Source organism: Sus scrofa, chromosome 17 (assembly GCF_054392235.1).
Source record: "Sus scrofa isolate SSC_HxYL_T2T_F1_AM1 chromosome 17, Sscrofa_HxYL_maternal_Yorkshire_Landrace_v2.0, whole genome shotgun sequence".
Classification (NCBI taxonomy): domain Eukaryota; kingdom Metazoa; phylum Chordata; class Mammalia; order Artiodactyla; family Suidae; genus Sus; species Sus scrofa.
In genome coordinates this window covers 47,907,052-47,921,976 of record NC_139399.1, presented here as the reverse complement: position 1 = coordinate 47,921,976, position 14,925 = coordinate 47,907,052, and the positions used below count along the sequence as shown (strand labels likewise).

At 40.0% G+C, this 14,925-nt stretch overlaps 1 protein-coding gene across 49 annotated transcripts in view; it reads left to right on the top strand.

Moving 5' to 3' along the window:
* Positions 1–14,925, top strand: part of RBL1 (RB transcriptional corepressor like 1) — a 77,904-nt gene that overhangs the window by 33,675 nt on the left and 29,304 nt on the right. For 32 of the 49 annotated variants that reach the window (XM_085003815.1, XM_085003811.1, XM_085003807.1 and 29 more), the window contains 3 exons: positions 6,522–6,659; positions 7,935–8,099; positions 10,927–11,059. In XM_085003815.1, the coding sequence (XP_084859941.1) occupies positions 6,522–6,659; positions 7,935–8,099; positions 10,927–11,059 (436 nt within the window). Of the gene's footprint in view, positions 1–6,521; positions 6,660–7,919; positions 8,100–10,926; positions 12,091–12,935; positions 14,418–14,925 lie in introns of those variants that run through there. The other 17 variants (XM_085003801.1, XM_085003791.1, XM_085003787.1 and 14 more) reach the window with 2 other exon arrangements.

Genomic DNA, 14,925 nt, shown 5'->3' with positions numbered 1-14,925 from the left:
TAACATTTTTTAGTGATAAAATGGTTTTTTTTAATTTTTTTGACTGTACTTGTGGCACATGGAAGTTCTGGGGCCAGAGACTGAATCTGAGCTACTGCTACAAACTGCACCACAGCTGTGGCAATGCCAGATCTTTAACCCACTGTGCTGGGCCAGGGATCAAACCTACACCTCCACTGTAACCCAAACCACTGAAGTGGGGTTCTTAACCCATTGTGCCACAGTGGGTACTCCTAAAGTTTTTTGTTTTTTGCCTTTTAGGGCCACACCCATGGCACATGGAGGTTCCCAGGCTAAGGACTGAATCAGAACTACAACTGCCAGCCTACGCCACAGCCACAGCAACGCCAGATCCAAGCCTTGTCTGTGACCTACACCACAGCTCACGGCAAAGCCAGATCCTTAACCCACTGAGTGAGGCTGGGGATCAAACCTGCAACCTCATGGTTCCTAGTCAGATTCATTTCTGCTGCGCCACAATGAGAACCCACTAAAGTATTTTTTAATTAAGGTATTTTTTTAGACGTAATGCTGTTGCACACTAATAGACTACAGTATAGTGTAAACGTAACTGTTTTTATTCCTTTTTTTTTTTTTTTTCATTTTCGACCGCCCTCTCAGCCTGTGGAAGTTCCTAGGTCAGGGATCAAATCCCAGCCACAGCTGTGACCTCTGCCACAGCTGTAGCAACACCAGATCCTTAACCCACTGTTCTGGGCCAGGAGTTGAACTGGCACCTCTGCAGAGCTAAGCCAGTCATTAACCCACTGCACCACAGTTAGGAACTCCAAAATAATGTTTATATGCATTGAGAAGCCCCCCCAAATTGGTGTGACTCACTTCATTGTGCTATTTGCTTTATTGCCATATTCACTTTATTGCAGTGGTCTGGAACCAAACACACAGTATCTTCAAGGTGTGCTTGTATATCTTTTTCCTTTTTTTTTTTTTTTTTTTTTTTTTTTTTGCCTGCGCCTGTGGCTTGTAGAAGTTCCCTGGGCCAGGGACCAAACCCATGCCACAGCAGTGACAACACCTGATCCTTATCCTGCTAGGCCACCAGGGAACTCCTCTTTTTTTATTGTTTTACTTTCATTCTACCTGTAACCTGTATCATTACCTTCAACGTAAGTTTCTTTTTTTTTTTTTTTTTTTTTTTTTTTTTTTTGTCTTTTTTTTTCAGGGCTGCACCTGTGGCGTATGGAGGTTCCTAGGCTAGGGGTCAAATTGGAACTATAGCTGCCGGCCTGTGCCACAGCCACAGCAATGTGGGATCCGAGCCATGTCTGCTACCTACACCACAGCTTGTGGCAATGCCAGATCCTTAACCCACTGAGCGATGCCAGGGAGCTAATCTGCATCCTCATGGATGCTAGTCAGATTCGTTTCCACTGAGTGACTACGGGAACTCCTAAAGTAAGTTTCTTATAGGCAGTATATAGTTGAATAGTTAAAATTTTTTAGGGGTTTTTTGGTAGGACTGAACCATACGGTGCTGTAGCCTGGCCTTTTCTCAGGCTCGTAGAACAGGTGCTTCCAAAAGAAGACACACCAAGAATTTTGTTTGTTTTTATTTTTTAGGGCCACACCCATGGCATATGGGAGTTCCCAGGCTAGGGGTCAGATTATACCTACAGTTGCCAGCCTGCACCACAGCCACAGCAACACAAAATATGAGCCATGTCTGTGACTTACACCACAGCTCATGGCGATGCCAGATCCTTAACCTACTAAGTGAGGCCAGGGATCGAATCTGCATCCTTATGGATACTAGTCAGATTTGTTACCGCAGCGCCATGACAGGAACTCCATTTTTTTTTTTTTTTTAATCTACTATGTCAGACTTTCCTTTTAATTATTTATCTATTTATTTTTGCTTTTTAGGGCCAAACCTTCAGCATATGGAGGTTCCCAGACTACGAGTCGAATCAGAGGTGCAGCTGCCAGCCTATGTCACAGCCACAGCAACATCAGATCTGAGCTGTGTCTGCAACCTATAGCATACCTCATGGCAATGCCAGATCCTTAACCCACTGAGTGAGGCCAGGGATTGAACCCACAACCTCATTGTTCCTAGTCGGATTCGTTTCCACTGTGCCATGAGGGAACTCCCAGACTTTTCCTTTTAATAGGTGAAATTAGATGGCTTACATTTAGTTATTGGTATGTTAGGGCCTAAGTGTGACATTTTTGCATTTGTTTTCTGGTTTTTGTCTTTTGTTTTTCTGTTTTCTTTTTCCTACTTTCCTGTGGGTTACTTTGAACATTTTTAGACTATATATCTTTGTATAAATTTCTTCTTGGCTATGTCTGTTTCATATATGCAAGTTCCCAGGCCAGGAATTGTTCCTGGGCCAGGGATCAAACCTGTGCCACTGCAGCAACCCAAGCTGCTGCAGTGACAATGCCTCATCGTCATCCTGCTGTGCCACAAGGGAACTCCTATATAAATTTTTTTGTTTTTTTGTTTTTAGTCTTTTTTTAAATAAAAGTATAGTTGATTTACAGTGTTGTACCAACAAATTTTTTTTTTTAGTGGTTACTCTAGGTGTTACTCTATACATATAAGACTTTATAATCCACTGGTGTAGACATTTTATAAGTGCAAGTAAAGTATTGAAAGCTTACCTTCTTTTTTTTTTTTTTTTTGTCTTTTTGCTATTTCTTTGGGCCGCTTGCACGGCATATGGAGGTACCCAGGCTAGGGGTCGAATCGGAGCTGCAGCCACTGGCCTACGCCAGAGCCACAGCAACGCGGGATCCGAGCCAAGTCTGCAACCTACACCACAGCTCACGGCAACGCCGGATCCTTAACCCACTGAGCAAAGGCAGGGACCAAACCCGCAACCTCATGGTTCCTAGTCGGATTCGTTAACCACTGTGCCACGACGGGAATTCCGAAAGCTTACCTTCTTTTAAGTCTCTTTTTACAAATATTACATATCTTATTTTAGACTCACACTTGGTTAATAGTTGTCTGGGTATTAAATTCTAGATTGACAATCATTTTCTTGTGTGATTTTGCAGGCTTTGCTCCATTATCTTCTAGGTTTCAGTATTGCTAATTAGAAACCCAGTAGCATTCTAATTCTTAGTATTGGTATGTGATCTGTTTTTACTTTCTGGGATCATAGTGTCTTCCTTTTATCACTAATGTTCTGAAATTTATAATAAAGTGCCTTAATTGTGGATCTTTTCATTCATGTGTTGGGCATTCATACAGAATTGCTCTTTTAGTCCAGAAATATGTCCTGTAGTTCTTGGTCTGTTTCTTTCTTTCTCTTTCTTTCTCTCTCTCTCTTCCTTTCTTCCTTTCTTCCTTTCTTCCTTTCCTCCTTCCTTCCTTCCTTCCTTCCTTCCTTCCTTCCTTCCTTCCTTCTTCCCTCCCTCCCTCCCTTCCTTCTTTCTTTCTTTCCTTCTTTCCTTCCTTCCTTCTTTCTTTCTTTCTTGTCTTTTTAGGGCTGCACTCATGGCATATGGAGGTTCCCAGACTAGGGGTCGAATTGGAGCTGTAGCTGCCAGCCTGCTCCATAGCCACAGCAATGCCAGATCCAAGCCACATCTGTGACCCACACCACAGCTCAGGGCAATGCCAGGTCCTTAACCCACTGAGAGAGGCCAGGGATCGAACCTGCGTCCTCATGGATACTACTCAGATTCATTTCCACAGAGCCATGACAGGAACTCCTATTGAATTACTTCTTAGATAATGTATTGCCCACTGATTTGTTTTTTTCTGGAGCTTTTATTATTTAGATAAAGGATCTTCTGGATTACCCTCTTATTTTCTCCTCTTATTTTCCATTTCTTTGTCTTTTGTTCTACTTCTAAGGATATTTACTCAACTTTTCATTAACCAGTTCTAAAGAACTTTTTATTTTATTTTTATTTATTTATTTATTTTTTTGTCTTTTTGCCTTTTCTTGGGCCGCTCCTGCGGCATATGGAGGTTCCCAGGCTAGGGGTCGAATCGGAGCTGTAGCCGCCGGCCTATGCCAGAGCCAGAGCAACGCAGGATCCGAGCCTCGTCTGCAACCTACACCATAGCTCACGGCAATGCCGGATCATTAACCCATCGAGCAAGGCCAGGGATCAAACCCGAAACCTCATGGTTCCTAGTTGGATTCGTTAACCACTGTGCCACAACGGGAACTCCCAAGAACTTTTTATTTTAGCTATATTTACATTTTTTTTTTTTTGTCTTTTTGTCTTTTGTTGTTGTTGTTGTTGCTATTTCTTGGGCCGCTCCCGCGGCATATGAAGGTTCCCAGGCTAGGGGTCGAATCGGAGCTGTAGCCACTGGCCTACGCCAGAGCCACAGCAACGCGGGATCCGAGCCACGTCTGCAACCTATACCACAGCTCATGGCAACGCCGGATCCTTAACCCACTGAGCAAGGGCAGGGACCGAACCCGCAACCTCATGGTTCCTAGTCGGATTCGTTAACCACTGCGCCACGACGGGAACTCCCAAGAACTTTTTAACTATATTTTCATTTCTAAGATCTCTTTCTTATTCTTTGATGTCAACTTAGATTACTTTGAGGTTTTCTTCTGTTGCCTGTGTTTGCCTCTGAATTTCTATTCCATTTGTTTTGATCTTTTTTTTTTTTTTTTTTTTTTGTCTTTTGTCTTTTTGTTGTTGTTGTTATTGTTGCTATTTCTTGGGCCGCTCCCGCGGCATATGGAGGTTCCCAGGCTAGGGGTCGAATCGGAGCTGTAGCCACTGGCCTACGCCAGAGCCACAGCAACGCGGGATCCGAGCCACGTCTGCAACCTACACCACAGCTCACGGCAACTCTGGATCCTTAACCCACTGAGCAAGGGCAGGGACCGAACCCGCAACCTCATGGTTCTTAGTCGGATTCGTTAACCACTGCGCCACGACGGGAACTCCTGTTTTGATCTTTTTGTTTTCCACTTGGAGTCTTTCCTCAAATGTTGAATTACACATTTACCTTTTAATTGGAGACTTTTTTCAAATGTCTGCCTTTTGAATGAGGCGTTAAAAATGAGACATTAATTAACCCTTATGTTGACAAAACAGCTTTGTTCAAAGAGTGGCAGTACAAGTCCAGTAGCCTCAAGGTGATCATGTAGTATAGACACACTGGACTTTTGGTGTCTTTAAGGCTTGTCTGGAATATTTCAGTTTCTCTAGAGAAGTATCCACTAATCTCTTGCCTGGCTGTTGGTGAGCAGAACAAGGAAGGGAAACTTGACCTCACAATTCAGTTGGTGGATTTTCACCAAAAACCACAGTCTCTTTTATACCTAGTGTTCTCAGGCTCTGATACTAGTTCAGTTTCTATAGAGAATAATTCTCCGGATCCTTGTTTGGGATAGATTAGAGCCTTATCATCTGACTTGTTAGAGTGGATTCTAGGTGGGGACCAGAGAAGTTCTAAGTATTATAAACCTTTAAATAATCCGTCCATGTCAGCCCCTGCTTAACCTTTGCTTTCCATTCTGCCTGTGCTGTATTTTCCATTCTGCCTGTTGCTGTATTTCCCCAGATTGCATGGAGCAAATTCTATTAAGTGTCTCTCTTTAGGCCCTTACATTTGACCATCCTACTTTTTGCTGAGTAATTTGTCATCTTTTCATCCACTTTCAGTTTCATATACAGTTTGTAATTACAGATAACTCCTTGTTTTATCCAAGCTATTTTCTGTTTCTTTTTGTTGATTTGAAATGGTATTTGACAGGTTGGCAACAAACCAATTTATAAAACTGACAACTTATGTTAAATGTTAAACTCACTGATGAAATAGGACTTTATCTCATTAGTAATATATTTCTTTCTCTGAACTCCTAAAAAGTCTTAGCTGTGATATAGTAATACCTTTGATTTTAGTGTTTTGATTAATAAATTTTGCCCTCATGTTGGCAAAATAGTTGACATAAAACTCATTTAAATAAAGGATCCAATTCTTATACTTTTCTCTTGATGGGAATATTAATTATTTTATGTTTGCTCCAATTTCAAAATAGGTTGTTGTCTATGCCTCATCTAAATTTAAGATCTATCACTGAGCAATATTATATCTTATAAGAAAATTCTTTACCAGTTTAAGAACTCTGATTTTTATCTCTGATAATCTATTATATTTTATAGTTATATAAGTTATAATGGAGTTTCCATTGTGGTGCAGCAGAAACGAATCTGACTAGGAACCATGAGGTTGCGGGTTTGATCCCTGGCTTCGCTCAGTGGGTTAAGGATCCAGCTTTGCCGGGAGCTGTGGTGTAGGTCACAGATGCAGCTCGGATCTGGCATTGCTGTGGCTCTGGTGTAGGCCAGCAGCTACAGCTCTGATTAGACCCCTAGCCTGGGAACCTCCATCTGCCTCAGGTGTGGCCCTAAAAGGACAAAAGACAAAAACAAACAAACAAAAAAAAACCTTATAATGTTTAACTTATATAAGTTATATTATCTTGTTTCTGTAGTCCTCTTTCTATAATGATAGAGGCTAAAATTGCTGAGAAATTTATTGAACTGTGGCCTTTCTCTTCCCCAAGGTTCTTTTAGAGCAGGATATATTTCATCATTCCTTGATGGCCTGTTGTTTGGAAATTGTGCTCTTTGCCTATAGCTCACCTCGTACTTTCCCCTGGATTATTGAAGTTCTTAATCTGCGACCGTTTTATTTTTATAAGGTGAGATGAGAGCAGAGTTCTATTATGATGTGCCTGACATAAACACCCTGTTTATCTTAGAGCTGAAGAAGTGAACTGTAGTGATGTCTGGAGAATATTTCAAGAAGTATTCTGAAAATATATTCCTTTTGAGGTGGGATCAAGGACAAAAGAGATAAGTAGAGAGGGCATCAGTAAATTAAGCCAATCTCACAGCTTGAGTTTTTCTATCACTGACTTGCACATTTGTCCAGACACTAAATAGTTAACTTTTAGTTTTCCATTTGATGAATGTAAATCATAATCTTGAAGAACAAAAAAGCTCTTTCTCCCAGGAGAACGAAAAGGCCTGGGAGTTCCCTTGTGGCACAGTGGGTTAAGGATCCCACATTGTCACTGCCATGGCTCTGCTTGCTGTGGCATGGGTTTGAACCCTGGCCAGGAACTTTTTGCATGCCATGGGCAAATGTTTTTCTGCTAGAACATTTTTCTTATAAACACAGAGGTTATATCTCTAGTAATATTTAATGTTACCTAAGATCTGATTTTTTTTTTTTTTTTTTTTTTTTTTTGCTTTTTAGGGCTGCATATGTGGCATATGCAGGTTCCCAAGCTAGGGGTCAAATCAGAGCTATAGCTGTCGGCCACAGCCACAGCCACAGCCACAGAAATGCCAGATCCGAGCCGCATCTGCGACCTACACCACAGCTCATGGCAACGCCGGATCCTTAACTCACTGAGCAAGGCCAGGAATCATACCCACAACCTCATTGTTCCTAGTCGAATTTGTTTCTGCTATGCCACAACAGGAACTCCCTAAGGTCTGAATTTAAAACTGATGCTATTATTACATTTTTGGCATGATTTAGTTAATATTTTGTCATCTATGTTACTTTCAAACTATTAATTTTAGAAAAGTTAGTTGATGAGTTGAATTTTTATACCTGAATATGCCTAAAGTTGGAATAGTAGTCTGAGAATGGGCAGTGAATTCAAAATTGCACTGGATTGGGAACCTGACTTCTACCACTGTTGGGATATCAACCAGTTTCACCTATCATTGCCTCAGTTTTCCATGTATAAATAAAACATGAAAACCAGAAATGTATGTGAAAGTTTTTAAAGACCTCAAAAGCTTCTTTATAAGTTAAAATATATTAATAAATCATAGAATTATGGTTCTAAGATATTCTTGGTTCTGTGTTATCCGTAAGACTAGAGCTAGCCATATCTGCAAGCCTAGTGTAGAACTGACTGCTTGAGACCACATTACTTTCTCAGTTTTCTCTTCTCCAGGTTATTGAGGTGGTTATCCGCTCAGAGGAAGGGCTATCCAGGGACATGGTGAAACACCTAAACAGCATCGAAGAACAGATTTTGGAGAGTTTAGCATGGAGTCATGATTCTGCGCTGTGGGAGGCTCTCCAGGCTTCTGCAAACAAAGTTCCTACCTGTGAAGAAGTGAGTTAGGGCAAGGCTAATAATCCTATCATTTTATAAAATAATAGCTCTATTGAGACATAGTTCCCACACTATGCTGTTGACTCATAAGTAAACAATTCAGTAGTCTTTAGTATATTTGTAGATATGTGCAGTCATCACTACTGCCAGTTTTGGAACATACCTAAATTTCTTGAGGGAACAAGAAATGTTTGCTTCCCTACTCTCTTATCTTCTTCCTAGCCCTAAGCAACTGGTAATCTACTCTCCTTCTCTATTGATTTTCATGTTCTGGACATTTCATGTAAATGGAATCATATATGCAGTCCTTTCATAATGGATTATTTTATTAGAATAATATTTTCAGGGTTTGTCCAAATTGTATGTATTAGCACTTCATTTCTTCTTAACGGCTTAGTAATATTCCATTGCATGGATATACTACTTAGTTTATTCATTTATCAGTGGATGAACTTGGGTGGTTTTCACCTTTTGACTGTTAAGAACAATGCTGTGGTGAACATTCATGAATAAGTTTTTGTGTGGACATATGTTTTCGTTTTTCTTGAGTATTTGGCTAACAGTGGAATTGCTGGGTCATATGGTAACTCTCTTTATGCTTTGGGGGAACTGTCAAACTTATCCAAAGTGGCTGCACCATTTAACATTCCTATCATTAGTGTATAAAGATTTTAGTTTCTTTTTTTTTTTTTTTTGTCTTTTTTGTCTTTGTTGTTGTTGTTGTTGTTGCTATTTCTTGGGCCGCTCCCGCGGCATATGGAGGTTCCCAGGCTAGGGGTTGAATCAGAGCTGTAGCCACTGGCCTACGCCAGAGCCACAGCAACGCAGGATCCGAGCCGTGTCTGCAACCTACACCACAGCTCACGGCAACGCCGGATCGTTAACCCACTGAGCAAGGGCAGGGACCGAACCCGAAACCTCATGGTTCCTAGTCGGATTCGTTAACCACTGTGCCACGACGGGAACTCCAAGATTTTAGTTTCTCCATACCGACTCCACCCCAATATATAAAGAACTCCACTCCAGGAGTTCTTTACATATTTTAGATACACTCTCTTATCCAGTATATGATTGGTAAAACTTTTCTCCCTTTCTGTGGGTTGTTTTTTCACTTTCCTGAAAAGCAGAAATTTTTAATTTTAATGATAGCCAGTTTATGTATTTTTTTTCTTTTGCTTATGTTTTTGTTATCGGAGCTAAGAAAGCATTAATCCCATCATTTAAAATTTTTCAAATTTCTATTTAAAAAATTAAACAATTTTCATTCGTAGTATTTAGAATAAAGAGGCCAAAAGCTTCTGCCTAATACACATAAATTGCACATTTGGAGTTCCCATTGTGGCTCAGCAGTAGTGAATCTGACTAGTATCCATGAGGATGTGGATTCAGTCTCTGGCTCCTGTCAGTGGGCTAAGGATCCGAATTGCCATGAGCTGTGGTGTAGGTCACAGACTCAACTCAGATCCTACGTTGCTGTGGCTCTGTGGCATAGGCGGGCAGCCACAGCTCTGATTTGAGCCCTAGCATGGGAACTTTCGTATGCCACAGATGTGGCCCTAAAAATAAAAAAAAAATCGTGTTTAAGTTTAGTATCATGTAGGAATTTATTTTTTCCCCCTCCACTTCTTTGTTTTTGTTTTGTTTTGTTTTTGTCTTTTTTCGTCTCTTTAGGGCTGCACCCATGGCATATGGAAGTCCCCAGGCTAGGGGTCCAATCAGAGCTGTAGCTGCCAGCCTATGCCAGAGCCACAGCAAAGCAGGATTTGAGCCGCATCTGTGAGCTACTCTACAGCTCATGGCAATGCCAGATCCTTAACTCACTGAGAGAGGCCAGGGATCAAACCTGCATCCTCATGGAGCCACAGCAGGAACTCCTCCCTCCGCTTCGTTGGTATTTTTTTTTTAACTCCTGTCTATATATCGTTTGTTTTTCCTCTCCTTATTACTTCATTAATCTTGATTTTTCACTAATCTCAAACTACTAGAAGAATTTCTTAAGACTAGGAAGAACTGAAAAGATCTTTTCTTTTTTTTCTACATGCCTGGCATGCGAAAGTTCCTGGGCCCAGGAATTGCCATATCCTTAACCTACTGAGGCACCAGGGAACTCCAGGAAGATGATTTGGGTTTGGGGGGTTTTTTTTTTGGTTTCTTGGGTTTTTGTTTTTGTTTTTTTTTTTTGCTGCAGCCATGGCATGTGGAAGTTCCTGGGCTAGAGACTGAAGTTGTGCCACAGTTGTGGCCCACGCCACAGCTGCAGCGATGCCAGATCCTTAACCTGCTGTGCCATGTGGGAACTTCCAAGAAGATAATTTTTTGAAATCTCTCTTCCATGCTTCTTTGGTCTTTTGATGTAGACAGTGATTAGTTGGGCACTAATTAGTATTCATCAATATAGCCATTATAAATCTATTTGGAAAGTGAAGAAAGCTATGAAATTGAAGGAAAAGGATTTGGGTAGAAGCCTTTCCTCTAATACTTAGCAGTAGTGTGTCCTTGGGCAGATTTCATATTTAGTGCCTCAATTTTCTCATCCCTAAGTGAAGAAGAATAGTCCCTGCCTTATAGATTTACTTCTAGTGGCCAGTACACTTAACTAGATATAAAGTTAAGTGAGATGAACTCTTTACATACCTTTAACAACATTAACTATTGAGCACTTAATGTGAGTTTTTATATTTTGTAAAGAAGAAAGGGATGTAAATAGTAAAAAAGAAGAAAGGGATATAAATAGTGAAAAAGTTAAGACTTTTTTCTCATTTTTTCTGTTATGTTTTGATCAGTGGGTTTTACTGTATGTAAAGCAAAGCATTTTTGTTTTCTGCAGGTTATATTCCCAAATAATTTTGAAACAGGAAATGGGGGAAATGTACAAGGACATCTTCCCATGATGCCAATGTCTCCTCTCATGCATCCACGAGTCAAAGAAGTTCGGACTGACAGTGGGAGTCTTCGAAAGGGTACGTTCAGCCTTGGTAAAACAATGAAAAAATAACAAAGGTCCTTTTTTTTTTTTTTTTTCCAGAGAAAATTTCAAGTCTTGCCTAATATATTATTAAGAAGTCTAATTTTTTAAAATCAGTATTTAAAAGAGGATTAATGTTTATGCCAGCAACCCTGTATGATTCATTGTATAATAAGATTTTCACTCTGATTTGGAATATAATCTATTTTTTTTAATTGCAATATCAGTTATTTTAGAAATGGTATTTTGGCCTATTCATAAATACATACAACTTTTCCTCAATACTAGTGGAAAACTATTGAAGCTAAATACCTACTTTTTCTTTTCTTTTTTTAATTAGTGAATTTTATTACATTATAGGTGTACAACAATCATCACAACCAAATTTTAAGGCATTTCCATCCCAAACCCTCAGTGCATCCCCCCCACCCCACAACCTGTCTAATTTGGAAACCATAGGTTTTTCAAAGTGTGAGTCAGTATCTGTTCTGCAAAGAAGTTCATTGTGTCCTTTTTTTTAGATTCCACATGTAAGTGATAGCATTTGATGTTGGTGTCTGATTGACTGACTTCACTTAGCCTCATGATTTCTAGGTCCATCCATGTTGCTACAAATGCTGTTGTTTCTTTCCTTTTAATGGCTGAGTAATATTCCATTGTGTATATGTACCACATCTTCTTGATCCACTCCTCTGTCAATGGACATTTAGGGTTCCATGTCTTGCCTATTGCAAATAGTGCTGCAATGAACATCAGAGTACATGTGTCTTTTCGAGTCATAGTTTTCTTTGGATAGATGCCCAGGAGTGGGATTGCTGGATCAAATGGTAGTTCTATTTTTAGCTTTCTGAGGAATCTTGTACTATTTTCCACAGTGGTTGCACCAATTTACATTCCCACTGACAGTGTAATAAGGTTCCTTTTTCTCACATCCTCTAGCACTTATTGTTTGTAGAATTTTTTCTTTTCTTTTTTTTTTTTTTTTGTCTTTTCAGGGCTGCACCCATGGCATATGGAGGTTCCCAGGCTAGGGGTCTAATTGGAGCTGTAGCTGCCAGCCTACACAAGAGCCACAGCAACACCATATCTGAGCTTCATCTGTGACCCACACCACAGCTCATGGCAATGCTGGATCCTTAACCCACTGAGCAAGGCCAGGGATCGAACCTGAAACCTCATGGTTCCTAGTCGAATTCGTTAACCAGTGAACCACGATGAGAACTCCCATGTTTGTAGACTTTTTGATGATGGCCATTCTGGCTGGTGTAAGGTGGTACCTCATAGTGGGCTTTTTTTTTTTTTTTCTCCCTCATGTAATAATTTATTTCAACATTAAAAGCATTACAGATGTGATCAAAATTATGTCATAAATTCAAAGACATACACACAACATATAAAGTATAATGCAACAGCATTATAAATTTAACTATCTAAACCTGCACAATTATAAAAGATAAATGTCAATTATTTAATAAAATTTTGATCGGCTTAATAGAATATTGATGGACTTAGGGGATGACTTGTATGGATCATGTTACTAGTAAACTTGTCCATGATAGCTTCTTTAGTTTATTATATAAATTTCAGCTGTAGAGCATTATAACTCAACGTCTGTATACACTATCGAGTGCTCCCCACCGAAAGTCTAGTTACCATCCATCACCATACAGTTGACCCCCTTCACCCATTTCACCCACCTCCAACCCCTTCCCCCCTGGCAATCACTATTCTGTTCTCTGCGTCTATGAGTTTGTTTTGTTTTATTTCTTCATTGCTTTGCTGAGTCTGCTTTTTTGGTTTTGAGGTTTTTTTCTTTTCTTTTCTTTTTTGCTTTTTTTAGGGCCACATGCGTGACATATGGAGGTTCCCAGGCTAGGGGTTGAATTGGAGCTGTGGCCACTGGCCCACACCACAGCCACAGCAATGTGAGATCCATGCCTCATCTGTGACCTACACCACTGCTCACAGCAACACTGGATCCTTAACCCACTGAGCAAGGCCAGGGATCAAACACAAAACTTCATGGTTCCTAGTCGGATTCGTTAACTAGTGAGCCACGACAGGAACTCCCATGTTTGTAGACTTTTTTAATGATGGCCATTATGGCTTGTGTAAGGCGGTACCTCATAGTGGTTTTGATTTGCATTTCTCTAATAATGAGTGATGTTGAACATCTTTTCTTGTGTTTTTTGGCCATCTGTATGTCTTCTTTGGCCATCTGTATGTCTGTTTAGATCTTCTGCCCGTTTTTTGATGGGGTTGTTCGTTTTTTTGGTATTGAGCTGTAGGGGGTGTTTATAAATTTTGGAGATTAATCCCTTGTCAGTCAATTCATTTGCAAAGATTTTCTCCCATTCTATGGATTGTCTTTTTGTTTTGTTTAGGGTTTCCTTTGCTCAGAAGAAACAAGTTTAATTAAGTCCCATTTATTTATTTTTGTTTTTATTGTCATTACTCTAAGAGGTGGATCTGAGAAGATGTTGCTGTCATTTATGTCGGAGAGTACTCAGCCTGTGTTTTCCTCTAAGAGTTTTATAGTGTATGATCTTATATCTGGGTCTTTGATCCATTCTGAGTTTATGTTTGTGTGTGGTGTTAGGAAGTGATCTAATTTCATTCTTTTCCATGTGGCTGTCCAGTTTTCCCAGCACCACGTATTGAAAGGGCTGTCTTTTCTCCATTGTATATTCTTGCCTCCTCTGTCATAGATTAGTTGGCTGTAGGTGCGTGTGTTTAATTCTGGGCTTTCTATCCTGTTCCACTGATCTACATTTCTGTCTTTGTGCCAGAACCATATGGTTTTGATGACTGTTGCTTTGTGTATAGTCTGAAGTCCGGGAGCCTGATTCCTCCAGCTCTGTTTTTCTTTTTCAGGATGTCTTTGGCTATTCTGGGTCTTTTGTGCTTCCAAACAAACTTTAAAATATTTTGTTCGAGTTCTGTGAAAAATGTTCTTGGTAATTTGATAGGGTTTGCATTGATTGTGTAGATTGCCTTGGGTAGTATAGTCATGTTGATAATATTGATGCTTCCAATCCAAGAGCATGGTATTTCTTTCCATCTGTTTGTGTCATCTTTGATTTCTTTCATCAGCATCTTATAGTTTTCAGAGTACAGGTCTTTTGTCTCTTTAGGGAGGTTTATTCCTAGGTATTTTATTCTTTTGGATGTGATGGTAAACGGGATTGCTTCCCTAATTTCTCTTTCTGGTTTTTCATTGTTAGTGTATAGAAATGCCGTCGATTTCTGTGTGTTAATTTTCTAAATACCTAGTTTTTCAAATGTGACAAAAGTTATATATTCTTTCTCTGTCTAAGTCTCCAAAGAGAAATAAATGTTGAAAGTGGAATGGAGAACTCTTTGGGATACTTAAGTTCATCTAATAAATTGCTTATCTATACTCCCTCAAAATAGTTCATTTGAGCCTTACTAATAGGAAGATTTTAGTGCATTCTTTTTGTCTCTTGTGAGGTAGCAAACTGATGTGTGCATCTCCTGGGTTACAGAGCTCTTGAATTTTTTCATTTACATTCTTCTGACGGCAGAACATCCCTGAATGAACCTCAGCTGAACAACTCTCCAGGTTACATAGTAATGTTGCTCTAGACCCATTTTTGGCCTATAATGGTATTTAATTTTTTGTTTTGTTTTGTTTTTGCTTTTTAGGGCCATTCCTGTAGCATATGTAAGTTCCCAGGCTAGGGGTCAAATCAGAGCTGCAGCTGCTGGCCTATGCCACAGCCACAGCAACACTAGATCCGAGCAATGTCTTCGATGTACACCTCAGCTCTCAGCAATGCCAGACCTTAACCCACTGAGCAGAGGGAGGGATTGAACCCACATCCTCATGGATACTAGTCG